General features: G+C 47.0%; 2 protein-coding genes across 2 annotated transcripts in view; one reads left to right on the top strand and one right to left on the bottom strand.

Moving 5' to 3' along the window:
* Window positions 1-15,643, bottom strand: part of POC1A (POC1 centriolar protein A) — a 120,149-nt gene that overhangs the window by 101,718 nt on the left and 2,788 nt on the right. The window lies entirely within an intron of this gene.
* On the top strand, window positions 164-14,675 carry ALAS1 (5'-aminolevulinate synthase 1). The gene is made up of 11 exons (XM_069561440.1): window positions 164-752; window positions 1,768-1,986; window positions 5,723-5,971; window positions 6,739-6,888; window positions 7,698-7,920; window positions 8,765-8,949; window positions 9,480-9,659; window positions 9,985-10,149; window positions 12,091-12,359; window positions 13,056-13,218; window positions 14,366-14,675. The coding sequence occupies exons 2-11, from the start codon at window positions 1,788-1,790 to the stop codon at window positions 14,524-14,526; spliced, it is 1,944 nt and encodes a 647-aa protein (XP_069417541.1). The 5' UTR covers window positions 164-752; window positions 1,768-1,787; the 3' UTR covers window positions 14,527-14,675.

Below are 15,643 nucleotides of genomic sequence, written 5' to 3'. Positions count from 1 at the left end.
GTCCCTTGGACTGCAAGGAGATCCAACCAGTCCATTCTGAAAGAGATCAACCCTGGGATTTCTTTGGAAGGAATGATGCTAAAGCTGAAACGCCAGTACTTTGGCCACCTCATGCAAAGAGTTGACTCATTGGAAGACTCTGATGCTGGGAGGGATTGGGGGCAGTAGGAGAAAGGGACGACCGAGGATGAGATGGCTGGATGGCATCACGGACTCGATGGACGTGAATCTGAGTGAACTCCGGGAGTTGGTGATGGACAGGGAGGCCTTGGCGTGCTGCGATTCATGGGGTTGCAAAGAGTCGGACACGACTGAGCAACTGAACTGAACTGAACCCCTCAGTTCCCCTAGAGGTGCTTTCCCCCCTCCCCCACCTCTGCCCTTTTATGCCCCACAAATGGTTCTGAAGCATAGGGGTACTTGGCGGGGGAAGCGGCAAGGCGGTGCGGGATGAAGGTATCCGCCCACAGCTCTGCACTTCAGCCCTGCTACAGGCAGTCGCGGTAAACCCCTCTCTACCGAGTCAAAGTCCGAGGAGGAGCGTCTCCTCGCCTCGCCCCGCCCTTTCCGTGGCACGCCTGCGCAGAGGCCGCAACTCGCCCCACGGCGCAAGCGCAGCTGCCCGCCTGGGTGTATATTAGGACGACAGGGATCACGGCCTGAGGGTTCTCGCAGACAAGGGCAAGGCTTGGTGCGACGCTTCCACTTGGGTACCTGCGGCCTCCGCCACCTCCGCCGACTTCCCCGCGCAGGTGAGGGCCCCGCGCTCCTCTTGCGGCGCAGCTGGGGGCAACCCGACCCCCGCGTGCCCTGCCTGCCGGCGCCCGCTGCCCTAGCCGTTGGGACCCCATCCCCCACCGCACTAATCACCCACCACCTCGGGGTCAACTTTTTTTGTGGCCGATCTCCTACCACATCGGCCCCTTCCGCCATTCCCCATTTAACCGACCGCTTTCGAATGGCCATTCCCCATTTAACCCTAACCCTAACCGCTTTCGAATTTGTCTTAAGACACCTCGTTAATCTCAAGTCCTAGACATTTCCTCCCCCACCTCTACCCGTAACTTCTGACTTCCCCTGCCCAGGACCACCGCTTTCCGCCAGACCCAAGGCCCTGGTTTTTTAACCCTTGCTTCTTCCCAGTTAGTTCGGGCTGCACTTCCCCTTGTACCCTTGGCCTTCTGTACGCCTCTGCTTTCTGTTATGCCCAGTTCATGGAACGGTAGGGGCATACCCTCGGGGAAATCCTGGCCTCAGGAACCCAGGGCTGGACTGGATGCCTTCTTGAGAGGTTTGGGAGTGTGTGGGGACCAGGAGAAGATCAGGATCCCTAAGAGTCCTCTCTGCCTGGATGGATGACAGTAGCTTCTTCCCTGGCCTCACTTCACCACCTGGGTGGGTGCCAAGGTGTCTTACCTGCACTGTGCATCTTCCTCAAGGAGCCTCTGACTTCCCAGACCTGTTCCTGACTCGTCCCTAATGTCCCAACCCCTTGGTTATTAATCATCGTTATTTACGGTACTTGGTAAAGTAGCTTTGCAGGTGCCTTTGTAGGGAGCTGGGGAATGAAGGAGATGGTGATCTGGGTTGCGTGTGATCACCACTTCTTAGTCCCTCATCAGTGCTGCCCTTAGACATTTTTGAGTGAGACTCGTTAGTATCCCAGGGTACCCTTGCTACAAACTTCAGGTGACAATCCAGTGACCTTGGGGGTGGTATTTGCACGAGTATTAACAAGTGTTGGTGTCACTCCTCATCTTTGTGCAGGATCAGTGTACCTCCGGGAGATGGAGACTGTTGTTCGTCGCTGCCCATTCTTATCCCGAGTGCCTCAAGCCTTTCTGCAGAAGGCAGGCAAATCTCTATTGTTCTATGCCCAAAACTGCCCTAAGATGATGGAAATTGGGGCCAAGCCAGCCCCTCGGGCCCTGTCCACTTCAGCAGTCCTCTGCCAGCAGGTCACAGAAACCCCTCCAGCTAATGACAGTAAGTGTCCTTAGCAGTGAAGCAGAGGGTGGTGGGATGTCTGCGTTCATTACAAGACCCTGGAAGCAGTTCTTGCGCACAGTGCTGATGAGGGTCACGCTCAGGGGGTTACTCTGTGCCAGGCTCAGTTCTCTGCATAGATCATCTCATGGAATCATCATCCTAACTCCACAAAGTAGGCACTTTCAGTTTTCACATCTTTAAAGGTGAAACAGTGCCCAGTGTTCCACCTTATGGATTGCATGTTGGTATCTGTTGGGAGTTTGTCAGTGCCTCATTCATATAAGCCTAAGAATCTGGAATCTTTCTGTAAAGATGGAATCTGGAAGCCTGTAACTTCTAAAGTGATTTTTTTCTTCTTCTTTTTTTTCCTTCCCTTTGCTATGTTGCCTGACCTGTGTCTTTTGCCCTCAACTGCTTTCTCTGTGCTATGCCTTCCCAAATTCCTGCTAATTACTTAGGCAGTCACACCTTTTTTTTTTTTTTGAATCACTTGTTTATTTGGCTATTACCAAGGTCTTAGTTGCAACAGGTGAAATCTAGTTCCCTGACCAGGGATCAATCCCAAGCCTCCGGCATTGGGGAACAGAGTCTCAGCCACTAGACCATAAGGGAAGTCTCAGACAGTCACTTATCTTATCTTTGTCTGGCTCCAGGCCACGTGGGCTATTCCAGACTAAACCATCTTCAAAGTCAACTCTGTTAGTTGCTCAGTTGGGTCCAATGCTTTGCGACCCCATGGGCTATGTAGCCTGTCACTCTCCTCTGTCCACAGGATTCTCCAGGCAAGAGTACTGGAGTGGCTTGCCATTTCCTTCTCCAGGCAGGTTCTGTACCATCTGAGCCACCAGGAAAACCCAGAAAGTCAACTGTGCCTGTGTGCTTTTCAGTTATGTTAGGCTACACTGAGGTATCCAGCAACCCCTGAATCTCACGGGCTTAACACACAAAAGATTTCTATCTTGTTCATTCAAGGTAGGTCATGTTGTTCACACTTGGGGTCATCAGGGCCATTTTCTTCTAAGCAGTGACCTGGGGTTCACACTTTGGTGTCCTACAGCTTTACCTCTGAAATCGATGGCTTTTGGGTCACTACCGCATGACGGGAAAGTGAGAAGGTCTCACATCAGCTCATCTTTTAAAAACTTTTCGTAACAGTGAATTCGATTTTGAACAACAGTAATCAGTGAGGGCCAGCTTTGTTTCACTTGTGTCCTCATTTACCGTGTCTACTCCCACTGTGCTATTTTGAAACTGGTTCCAGAAATCTCTGTAAATATCAGTATTGTACCTTTAAAAGACATGAGTTCTAAAACCACCAACATGGTACCATTATCACGTCTAAAAGATGATGCAGCTTCCTAATATCATCAGATACTCACTGATCCCCACCAGCTCTTGGGTATTTTAGCCAGGGAGCAACACATAACAGCTGTTGGCCAGAACTAGTAACACAGCTCCAACTAAATGCAAGCATGCTGTCCTTATTCTCTTTTTTACATTTTTTTTTTTTTTTTACTGTGGCAAAGTACATATAATATAAAACTTCCCATTGCAACCACTTTTAATTATACAGTGGTATTAAGTATATTCATATTGTTCTGCAGCCATCACCACCATGCAATGTCCAGAACTCTTTTCATTGTCCCAGAATGAAACTCTGTGGCAACTCAATCCTAACTCCCCCCTCCCATTTTCCTCCCCCAGGCCCTGGCAGACATGATTGAACAGCATCTCTGACTACTCTAGAAATGTCACTTAAATGGAATCATACAGAATTTGTCAAAGTAGTAACTTTTTTTAACACATATATCTTTGTATATTAATTTTAAAATTTTGTTTTTCATAAAGAGATCAGAGATTGAGTTCTAGTCTTTTCCAGGAGAGAATTCAACTTTTCAGATTCCACTTAATTCTGGGGAATAATTTACCCTAGAGGTTTGTTAGGTATGTTCTTTGGGTGTGAACTTGTAAGAAAGGAATGTTTTTTCTTTTAGTAGAAAGGATTTAATCCTTTGTAGGATTCTTTTTTCCTCCGTACCATTGTTTAGGAATTAGTTATGGCTTTTTTTAACTGAACAATCAAAACCCTGTTTTACCAGTCTGTCCTAGCAATAGATTTCCTCTTATATTCCTGGTTGAGTAAAATGTGACTTGTCCACTTGATAGACCATCATGTAACCATCCCAAATGATACTCAAAATATTTACTAGCTTATATAGATCTTGATAATGAAAAGGGCATATTAAAACAAGCATATAGGTGGCTCAGCTGCTCAAGAATCTGCCCGCAGTGGGGGAGACCTGAGTTCGACCCCTGGGTTGGGAAGATCCCGGGGAGAAGGGAACAGCTACCCACTTCAGTATTCTGGCCAGAATTCCATGGACTGCGTAGTTCATGGGATCACAAAGAGTCAGACATGACCAGGCGACTTTCACTTCAGCAACATACAGAATAAGTAAAACTTTTTCTAAACGCGCCCAAAAGGGGAAAAGATAGTTAATATGCCGAGCTGTCTGCAGGGGTTATGGCGGGGGGCTGTTGGCTTTCTGGTATCTTTGTTTGGGCACACCGCACAGCATGTGCAACGTCCCCAGCCAGGAACTGAACCTGTGCCCCAGTAGTGGAATTCTGGAGTCGCAGCCACTAGACCACCAGGGAAGTCCTGAAATGCTTATCATTATTTTTTTTAATGGTTATGTTTTGAATGCTAGAACTCTATTTTTCCAGACTTCCCACACTGAATATGTATTTAATGACTTTTATAGTGAATGAAAAATGAAAGCAATTTTTTTGGCCATGACACATGGCATATGAGATCATAGTTCCCTGATCAGGGATTGAACCTGTGCCCTCGTATAATGGAAATGCAGAGTCCTAACAGGGACAGGGGAGCCTGGTGGGCTGCCATCTCTGGGGTCGCACAGAGTCGGACACGACTGAAGCGACTTAGCAGCAGCAGCAGCGGCAACCATTGGACTGCCAGGAAAGTCCCATTTCTGGTTTTTTTTTTTTTTTTAACTTTCCTTTTAGAAGATTTTAACAAAAACTGTATTACTGTATGGAGACATCTTACCCAAGTTATAGGAGAGCGTGGCCTGTGACTCACAGGAGTATCCCAGGATGATGAAAGACTTCCAGAAGGAAGATGACCACCTTTGCTCAAGGGGAGAGGAAAGTCTAGGAAATTAATTCCCAGCCAACTGTGTTAAATCATGAACTTCTTTGAGCCATTTAGAGAAAACTAATAGTTTATATGTTAAGCAACAGCATGCTTTTTTTGGTCAAGAATCTAAACCAGTGAATGTTTTTGGTCTAGAAAATATTAGCAGAGGAAAAGTTGTATGACCATTTCCAAATACCTTCAAGAGTGTGTCCTCTCATGAAATATGCTGCGTGTACTTGGGGCAGATTTACTGAAAATAATCCAACTCAAGAATGCAGGGCCATCTAGAACTCGAAAGTACTACTTTGGGGATTGATAAGTGAGAGGTACTGTGGGTTTGAGCAGTAGGTGGACTGTGCCAATTAACTCTTCACAGGAGCATTGTTTCCAGTGAGACAGATGGGAAAGCAGTTGAATTTGCAGAACCCAGTAAGAATAAACTGGTGTCTAGATCCTGAGGTAGAGGAAGTATAAAGTGTGTCTTCGAGGCAACAAGAGAAAGAAACAAGTGGGCCTCCGTGTCCTGAGCAGCCAGATCCAATGCTTCAGTTTTTCCATTTCCCCCCTCAGAGGATAAAACCGCCAAAGCTGAAGTGCAGCAGGCTCCTGACAGATCGCAGCAGGCTCCTGATGGATCCCAGCAGACTGCAGATGGCACACAGCTTCCGTCTGGACACCCTTCCCTCGCCTCGAGCCAGGGCACTGGGAGCAAGTGCCCTTTCCTGGCAGCCGAGATGAGCCAGGGTGGCAGCAGCGTCTTCCGCAAAGCCAGCCTGGCGCTTCAGGAAGATGTACAGGAGATGCATGCCGTGAGGGAAGGTAAACTGCCAGGGACCCTCACTAGAGTGAAGAGGTCCTTCAGCTTCTCCAGACCCTCAGATTTGTCTGAGCTATTACTAGGGGAGTATTTCTGACCGTGTCTTCCTCATTAGGGCCAAGGAGAGAGGTCATCCAGATAGGGGACTGTGTGGTAAAATGTGGGAGTTTCTTTTCTCTGTGTTTTGTAGGGTGTGACCAGCTTTTACAGTAACTAATTTCTGAAAATACCCCGTAGGCATAAACTGTTAACTGTTGGCCCTGTGTTTCTTTCCCATCATCTGGTGGGATAAAAGGGAAAAAACAGTGTTACTGCAGTTAGTGCTGGTCTTAGGACTCCCAAGCTGTCTTAGTGGTGGTAGCTGTGTAGTAGGCTTTATTCCATTTGTGGCTGTATCCATGGAACACACAAGGTCCCCAAGAAACCTCACCAGCAGAAATGATCAAATGGCTGGAATTGTTTTCTATAAAGAAAATTGTCTCAGTTAGGGTTGGGGGGTGCAATGGGGAAGGCATGCTAACCAGCCAGGGGGAAAAAAAAAAGCTTCAGAGTTTATAATGTTCCTCAAAGCTGGTTGGTAGCTCTGAAAACAAAACCAAACAGTAACTAAAGAAGAGAGGCTTCATATATTCAGTTACATCTCACTTTGGTTATGATGGGCTATTTTTATGAACTAGGCAGTAAGCCATTTTTGACAATATATCTGGAAGGCATTGTGGACTCAGAATAGAACACTGATCCCCTGTGCCTCTTGTTACTTGTATTCCAGAGGTTGTCCAAACCTCAGTGAATCCCAGTGTGATTAACGTGAAGACCGAAGGAGGGGAGCTGAATGGACTGTTGAAGAACTTTCAGGATATCATGCGAAAGCAACGACCAGAAGGAGTGTCCCACCTTCTTCAAGATAACTTGCCAAAATGTAAGTCTCCTTGATATTTGCCCAGTGGAAGACCGTTTATAACTTAAACATACATCAGATTAAATATATCATTGCATGGTGAGTTGAGGATTAAAAACCATGTCCCTGGGACTTCCCTGGTGGTCCAGTGGTTAAGACTTAGCACTCCCAAGGCAGGGGACCTGAGCTGCATCCTGGGTAAGGTAACTAGATCCCACACGCCACAACTAAATATCCCTCATACCACAACTAACAGAAGATTCTACATGCTGCAACTATTAATAAGACCCAGTGCAGCCAAATTAATTTAAAAAAAACATGCCGCTTGCTTGATGCAGGTTGGTGCTCTTGTCTATAGTAAATGCCAGTCCTGTTGAGAGCCTGCCTCCTCTCTCTTAGCACCTACTGTCTACTCAACGGAAAGTGAAAAGTGAAAGTTGCTCAGTCGTATCCGCCTCTTGCAACCCCATGGAGTATACAGTCCATGGAATTCTCCAGACCATTATACTGGAGTGGGTAGCCTTTCCCTTCTCCAGGGGATCTTCCTGAGCCATGAATTAAACTGAGGTCTCCTCCATGACAGGAGGATTCTTTACCAACTGAGCTATCAGGGTGGGGGTTATGTTAAATGCTTGGCACATACAGTGTCCTTTGAGACATACAGTCTTAAGATGAGGGCGTCAAGAAACTTGCCCAGATGAGTACTTCCTTCATTTGTCCAGAACCTCCCTACTGCCAAGTGACTGAGCTGGGATGGGAACCCAGGTCTTCACCAAAGCCTAGATGTGCTTTTTAACCATCAGACTATACCATCTTTTGTTTGGTTTTAGCTGTTTGCACTTTTCAGTATGATCACTTCTTTGAGAAGAAAATTGATGAGAAAAAAAATGACCATAGCTATCGAGTTTTCAAAACTGTGAACCGGAAGGCGCAGTCCTTCCCCATGGCAGATGACTATTCGGACTCTCTCATCAGCAAAAAGCAAGTGTCTGTCTGGTGTAGCAATGACTACCTAGGAATGAGTCGCCACCCACGGGTGTGTGGAGCCGTCATGTAAGTAGCTCTCAGCTTTCAGATACCACCGGCATAAGCGTGACTTGGCAAGACATTGATAATTTACAGGGATTGGATCCTTTATAGGGGAACATTTTTAAAGCTAAATTTTTAGCCTTTAAAAATATGTACACATTAATTTTAGAGAACTCTAAAGTGTAAGTAGTTGATGGAGCCCCTCTTTGTGCAAGGGTTCAAGTTTATGGGCTCGTTGACTATATGTCTGCTCACTTCCAACCTCTCCATAAGCAAGGACCCCTCTTACACCGAGCAGTCTTGCACATACGTGCCCTGCCTTGTAGGTGTGGATGGAGAAATACAAATCGAGCAGCATGGGATGGCAGAGCCCATAGTTCATGTCCTTCAGGAGGTTTGCCATGGTATGGACACCTGAGAGAGTTGCTGGCCAAATTCCCCAAGCAGGCTTGCCAGAGAGAGCTCAGTCTGAGGTTTAGTAATAGAGACAGCCTAAGACTATGGGACTGGTTCGCAGAGGGTATGACTGACAGTCAGTCAAGAGGTCCCTCTAGAGCCTGAGGTCATGTTATTGGAGAAAGAGATGTTTGTCAGAGAAAAGAAACCTTTGTAAATTAACTAAACTAAGACTGGTAAGTGGACACTTGCTCTTGATCCCCCCAGAGGCATCATCACCCCGGTGTTGAGGCTTTCTCCCACTCAGTCTAGACAGGAAGTGGTTGAAACTTCTGGCCCCATATTCACAGGGAAAGAAGCGCTACATCAACATCAGTTGCAGTCTCCTGGATCCTAGAGGGAGGAACTGTTCTTACAGTATTCAGAACCATGAGATGTATTTTCTGTCTGCCTTTTTTTTTTTTTTTTAAAGAGACACTTTGAAACAGCATGGTACTGGAGCAGGGGGTACTAGAAATATTTCTGGAACTAGTAAATTCCACGTGGACCTGGAGCGGGAGCTGGCTGACCTCCATGGGAAAGATGCCGCACTCTTGTTCTCCTCGTGTTTTGTGGCCAATGACTCGACCCTCTTCACTCTGGCTAAGATGATGCCAGGTAGGAAGCCTGCTGTGGGTGCCTTAGAACTGTCTGGGTTTCTTAGTAGTAACAGGAAGATGACAGAAAAGACTTACCCAGACCACTCAAGAGATACGCTAGGAACTCCTGAACTGAGTTAACACTTCATGAAGTGTTACATTCTGAGTTCCAGTAGAGCAGGATAACAGTGAAGAATCAGACTTGCAGGGCTTGTCCTTACAGTAATTGCTTCCAGTGTGCTTTGTATTCCAAGAAAATCTTTTGGAGAATTCTCTTAATCATGTGTAGTTATCTTTTGATTGAGTTTGGAGTGAGGCAGCCAGATTTCAAAGCAGATTAACTGTGTGCCACTGGGTTATTTTATATCTATGGGCCTTCTCAGAGGAGAAGCACTAGTTAGTTATTTTGCCAGAAAGAAACTGGCATGCAGGGTCTTTTTCCTACGGGGCAAAGTAGCATTTTCAGGGCAAAGTCTGTTGTCCTTGACTGTTGAGAAAATAATTTAGCTTTGGTACAGATGACAATAAAGCGCATTTTTGTCTTGTTAGGCTGTGAGATTTACTCTGACGCTGGGAACCATGCTTCCATGATCCAAGGGATTCGGAACAGCGGAGTGCCAAAGTACATCTTCCGCCACAACGATGTCAGCCACCTCCGAGAACTGCTGCAAAGGTCCGACCCTGCCGTGCCCAAGATCGTCGCCTTTGAAACTGTCCACTCAATGGACGGTAAGTCTATCTAGAGGCCAGCCTGAAAACTTTTAATGAATACAAGGCCTGAACTTAAAAGCATGACGTTATTTTTGTAGTTTCTTTTCTTTTCACTTTCTGCCAGGATTTTGTAGTTGGGGGACACTGTATAGATTTGGATGATTGTAGATATTCTACTTTGGTTTTTACCTAGTTCCAAAACAGTCCAGAAACTGGGGGAAGTTCATTGCTTTCCCCAATATTAAAAATATCTTAGAAGGTAAGTTATTGTGTTCTAATACTTACCAAAAGAGAAATCCGTGACACAGCGAGTGCTTCAGCGCGGTCTGTGGTCTCTCCTCAGGGGCAGTGTGCCCGCTGGAAGAGCTCTGTGATGTGGCCCACGAGTTTGGAGCAATCACCTTCGTGGATGAGGTCCACGCAGTGGGGCTCTACGGGCTGCAAGGCGGAGGGATTGGCGATCGGGATGGAGTTATGCCAAAAATGGACATCATTTCTGGAACACTTGGTATGTGTGCTCTGCACAGGCTGTAATCCATACTAAAATTAAATTCTGACTCAGTGGTAAAGAACCCACCTGCCAGTGCAGGAGATGAGAGTTCCATGCCTAGGTCAGAAAGATCCCCTAGAGGAGGAAATGGCAACCCACTCCAGTATTCTTGCCTAGGAAATCCCATGGACAGAGGAGCCTGGGGACTAGTCTATGGGGTTGCAAAAGAGTCGGACAAAATTTAGCAACTAAACAACAAAACCAACGGCTGCTGGTCTAATGGGTCAGGTGAGGAGATGGTCTGATAGCATCTAAAGCCTGGGGCACTTCTTTGAGCAAGTTTTTATTTTCTCAGTGAGTGGCACAGTTTAGCAGAATCCCTTGAGTCATGGAGGCCTGGCCAGCAGAATCAAAGTAAATCTCATAGCCTGACATGACGGAAGTACCATTTGTTGCCCTCTGAGCTCATTCCAAACGTAGTTGTGGGTCTAGGTATACACCACGACAATGGCCTTTACTCTCTCTACATCAGATTATTCCTTTATATTAAAAAGAAATTAAAAGGACGAATTTTTGTGCTATTCTCCTGGAGCTACAGGTCCAGGTGCTGGGTGTGAAGCGCTGAGCTCTGTCCCTAGCACGTGGGGACAGTCCAGTTCACCCAGTGTCCTTGTATATCCTCTGTTCCTCCTAGTTGAGAGGCAGCGTCTCTTGGAGCAACTCCAGACTCCATAGCCATGCTGCCTGCTGGGTGTAAGTCTTGCCTGTGTAACTCACTATCGGTGTGACCTTGCATTGGTGGTTAACTTCTCTGTGCCTTAGTTTCCTCATGGAGGTAACAGCAGACCCCCACCTCAGTTTGAAGAATGAAAGTGAACAGTATACAGACAATTACTATAGGCCTTCTCTTCGTCTATGAGATAAAAATGTCATCTATACAAATTTGAGAATTTCAGAAGTTAGTAAAGCGGCTGGAGACACACGCAGTGGCTGGCTAAAATGCCACTTTACAGCCTGTACTTGGTAAAAGAATGGCAAGCAAAAAAGAGTGTCCTTCAGCCCCGTCAAGGGGCGTGAGAATGTCGTGCAGACCAGGAGAGCCTGGGGCTCTTGGGGCAGAGCCCTGCCCAGAGGAGAACTCGTTCTAGCATCCTGTCCTGATTCCCGCTGCCCTTTTCTTGTAAAGAGCTCTCATGATGTGGGCCCTTTGAAGGTATGGTCCCTGAGAGATGAAAAGGGCTGGAGAGGAAAATTTTCCATTGTGACAGCTTATACCAGTCCAGTCATGTGTGGGGTTGAAGCAAGAATGTTAATTACAGAACATAATGTTTTAAGATCGAAGAGGACTCTTCTGGAGTCCTTAATCTTGAAACCTGAGATACCAATTATATAAGGGAACTCAGGAAGAAGGAAAAATGAGGTCAGCCCTAAATCAACCATAACAGGGTCTGAGTTTTCATGTTTATCCAGCAAACACTCCTTGGTGGTTTTGTGATTACTTAAGTAGAAATTAATACCAGTCCTGCCAAAACAAATTAGGTGTCTTTAGCTAGCCGACCTTCTGGCCTCAAGGGTAACACAGTGAGCACCCAGCTGGACCCTGTCCAGAGCAGGCCCAGTGCAGAGTGCGGAAGATGCAGGCGACCTGGGTGGGCAGGGAGGACAGAGGGGAGGTGGCACTTGGTGTTAGGCACGCTGGGACCAGCCACTGGTGCCAGACCTAGTCTGGAGACCTGCGCTTTGATCCTGATCAGACACCAGCTTGGCCATTTGACTTTGGGCAAGACCCTTTCGTAACATTCTCAGCTTTTTCCCTTTTGGAAATGGGCTGCTGTCCCTTGATTTCAGTCTTAGGACAAACAAAGGAGAGAGAGAAGAATAAGTGTTCTGAGGCTCTGCAGCGCCTGGCTGTGCACACTTAGGGCAGTCGCTGTAATAAATGAACCCGTCTCCTCCTAGGCAAAGCCATTGGCTGCGTTGGAGGGTACATCGCCAGCACGAGTTCCCTGATCGACACCGTCCGGTCCTATGCAGCGGGCTTCATCTTCACCACCTCCCTGCCGCCCATGCTGCTGGCTGGAGCACTGGAGTCTGTGCGGATCCTGAGGAGCGCTGAGGGCCAGGCACTTCGCCGCCAACACCAGCGCAACGTGAAGCTCATGAGGCAGATGCTGATGGATGCCGGCCTGCCAGTGGTCCACTGCCCCAGTCACATCATCCCTGTCCGGGTAATGACCTGTCTGTGACTGGACTTGCTGGGGGCTGGGTCTCTGCACTTGACCAGGAGATGTTGTAGTTCACGCCTTCCTGAACTTGGGCTGGGCAAGGTGACTGTTGGGCCCAAGGGCTGTAGCCAGTGGCCGTCTGCCATGTTTCTGCCTTTGGCTGACTTCACGATGAGAATGAAGCCTTTGAGCCCAGCAGGCTGGAGCAGAGGTTCCTTCTCCAGCACACTAGCCTTGACAGGGTAAACACAGAGCTTGTGTCTGGGAAGCTCTGAAAGCCGGAGCTTGGCTAGCTCTAAAGTATTGCTTTTTATTCATTGCCTCGTGACATAGGTCTTGCTCTGCCTGCTACAAAGGGCAGCCCTGTTGGCGTCACAGTTGAATTCATCTGAGTAACAGAGCTGGTATCACCAAAGCTGCCTTCATCCCCAGGGTGCACACACCCACTGCCATCACAATAGGCTCATGGGAGCTCCCGCTTCCCCGCTTTGGATCCTGGGAGGGAGATCAGTGTGAAAGTTACTTCTACTATGGTTTCAGTTCTCTGATCTGTGGTAAACAGCCCTTTAAACTGCAGGTGTTGGGGCAGCCTCTCTGCCAGGCTTGCATATGCAGGTCGAGCCCAAGCCACTTGGACACGCGTGTGACTAGTCTCTGCTGTCTGGTTCCAGCCTTATCTTCTGTTATTATCAATCTTAGGTGGCAGATGCTGCTAAAAACACGGAGGTCTGTGATGAACTAATGACTAGACATAATATCTATGTCCAAGCGATCAATTACCCCACAGTGCCCCGGGGCGAGGAGCTGCTGCGCATCGCCCCCACGCCGCACCACACGCCGCAGATGATGAGCTACTTCGTGGGTGAGTAGCCAGGGAGCCGCCAGAGCCCCGCGGGAGAGTGGCGTGAAGCTGTCTGCAGCATTTATAATTCAAGCCATTCAGATTTGTCTCTTCTTTTTCCAAGTAATTAAGAATATTCTCAGGTGGTACAGAAGTGTGAAAGACGGTTAGTCGTTTGCTCCACTTAACGGGAAGCACCGAGGGAGCCTGCTGTCCGCTCACTGTTCCCATCCATGCCTCTGTCTGTGTGGCTCAGGGACCCCCAGTGGTGGCTGCTGCAGGAGAGATGCCTCTGACAGCCTAAGCCTGCCCGGGCCTCCAGAGCTCAGCTCTGCACTTCTCTCTTCTCTGAAAACCGACTACACACCTAACCCCTTCTGTTCAGCATTTCATATTCTCATAGTTCTGTATAACGCAGGCCTTTCCGCCTGCGTCCAGCTGAAGGCAGAGACTAAACTCATAGCTGCCTCTGCCTCGGAGGTGTGTTGCCCTCCTGAGCCTCCACCGCCACCCACGGTGGTTCCCTGCCTCCAGCCTTTTGGGCTCCCCTGCAAGGAATGATCCATTCCACACAGTGCAGCCATGTGGGAGCGACTTCTTCTCTGAAGGGTGTAAAGTAAAGCCAGACCTGGGTTTTCTCTACTTTTTAAGTAACAGCCTATTAAGATAGAATTCAGATAAAACAAATTCTAACCTTTCAAAACACATAATTCAGTGGCTTTGAAGTAATGTTGTGCAACCGTCAGCATTCTGATGCCAGAACGTTTTTATCACCTCAGAGAGAAACTTTACACCGCTTAGCAGCCACATCCCAGCCCTGATCCACTTTCTGTCCATGGACTTGCCTGTACATAACATTTTATGGAAATGGAGTCGTACAGTATATGGCCCTTTGTGCCTGGCTTATTTCACAGCACAGTGTGTTCAAGGTTTCATCTACGTTGTAGCTTGAATCAGCACTTCATTCCTACCAAATAATTCTCCTCAGTACAGATATACCATGTTTTGTTTATCCATCAATTGGTGGATGTTTGGATTGTTTCCACTTTCTGACTATTATGAAAAAAAAAAAAAAGAATGCTGCTGTGAACACTTGTGTAAAAGTTATCATTGTCCATTTGTCCTGGTTATGTACTTCCTCTAATTTAAAAAAACTTGCTCCTCACAGATCATCTGCTGGCCACATGGAAGCGAGTTGGGCTGGAACTCAAGCCACATTCCTCAGCCGAGTGCAACTTCTGCAGGAGGCCACTGCATTTTGAAATGATGAGCGAAAGAGAGAAATCCTACTTCTCCGGTATGAGCAAGCTGGTATCTGCTCAGGCCTGAATGTGCTGTGCCCTAAGTTACTCCACCTACCCCAAGTCACACTGTATCCAGGTAGTCCCTCCACAGTTGTCTTTGTATGTGAATTAAATTATATTAATTTTAATCTATGGTAAACATGTAGTCCAGAAAATAAATTCTTGTCTAAATTAGGGTTCCTCTTTTTATTGGCTACTGAATCAAAAAGTCATTCATCCCTTTAAACTCGGTCTGCCTCCTGCTGCCCCGTCCCACCTCTCTAGGTCATCACAGAGCACGGAGCTGAGCTCCCTGCGTTATCCCACAGCTTCCCACTTGCCATCTGTTCTACACATGGTAGTAATATGTCAAGCCCAATCTCCCAATTCGTCCTACCCTCCACGGAGTTGGACATGACTGAAGCGACTCAGCAGCAGCAGCAGCCCCTCCCCAGTGGTGGCCACGTGCCCGTTCTCCACGTTTGCATCTCTGCTCCTGCCCTGCAAATAGGCTCACCTGTACCATTTTTCTAGATTCCACATACATGTGCTCATATACAATCTTTGTTTTTCTCTTTTTGAGTTACTTCACTCTGTATGACAGACTCTTAAGTCCATCCACATCACTACAAAAGACTCTGATTTGTTCCTTTTTCTGGCTGAGTAATATTCCATTGTATACATGCAATCTTTGACAAAGACAAGAATATACAAGGAGAAAATACAGCCTCTTCAGTAAGTGGTGCTGGGAAAACCGGACAGCTACATGTCAAAGAATGAAATTAGAATCCTTCCTAACACCATACACAAAAATAAACTCAAACTGGATTAAAGACTTAAATGTAAGGTGAGACACTATAAAACTCTTAGAAAAAACATAGGCAGAACAATCTTTGACATAAATCACAGCAAGATCTTTTTTGACCCACCTCTTAGAGTAATGAAAATAAAAACAAATGTGACCTAATTAAACTTAAAAGCTTCTGCACAGCAAAGAAAGCCATAAACAAGATGAAAAGACAGCCCTCTGTGGGGGAAAATATTTGCAAACAAAGCAAGAAAGGATTAGTCTCCAAAATAACAAGACGCTCATTCATGCAGCTCAATATCAAAAACAAACGACCCTATCAAAAAATTGGCAAAAGACCTAAACACATCTCTCC

This window comes from Ovis canadensis, chromosome 19 (assembly GCF_042477335.2).
Source record: "Ovis canadensis isolate MfBH-ARS-UI-01 breed Bighorn chromosome 19, ARS-UI_OviCan_v2, whole genome shotgun sequence".
NCBI classification, from domain to species: domain Eukaryota; kingdom Metazoa; phylum Chordata; class Mammalia; order Artiodactyla; family Bovidae; genus Ovis; species Ovis canadensis.
The sequence above is the reverse complement of the archived record's forward strand: the minus strand, read 5'-3'. Positions and strand labels throughout refer to the sequence as shown.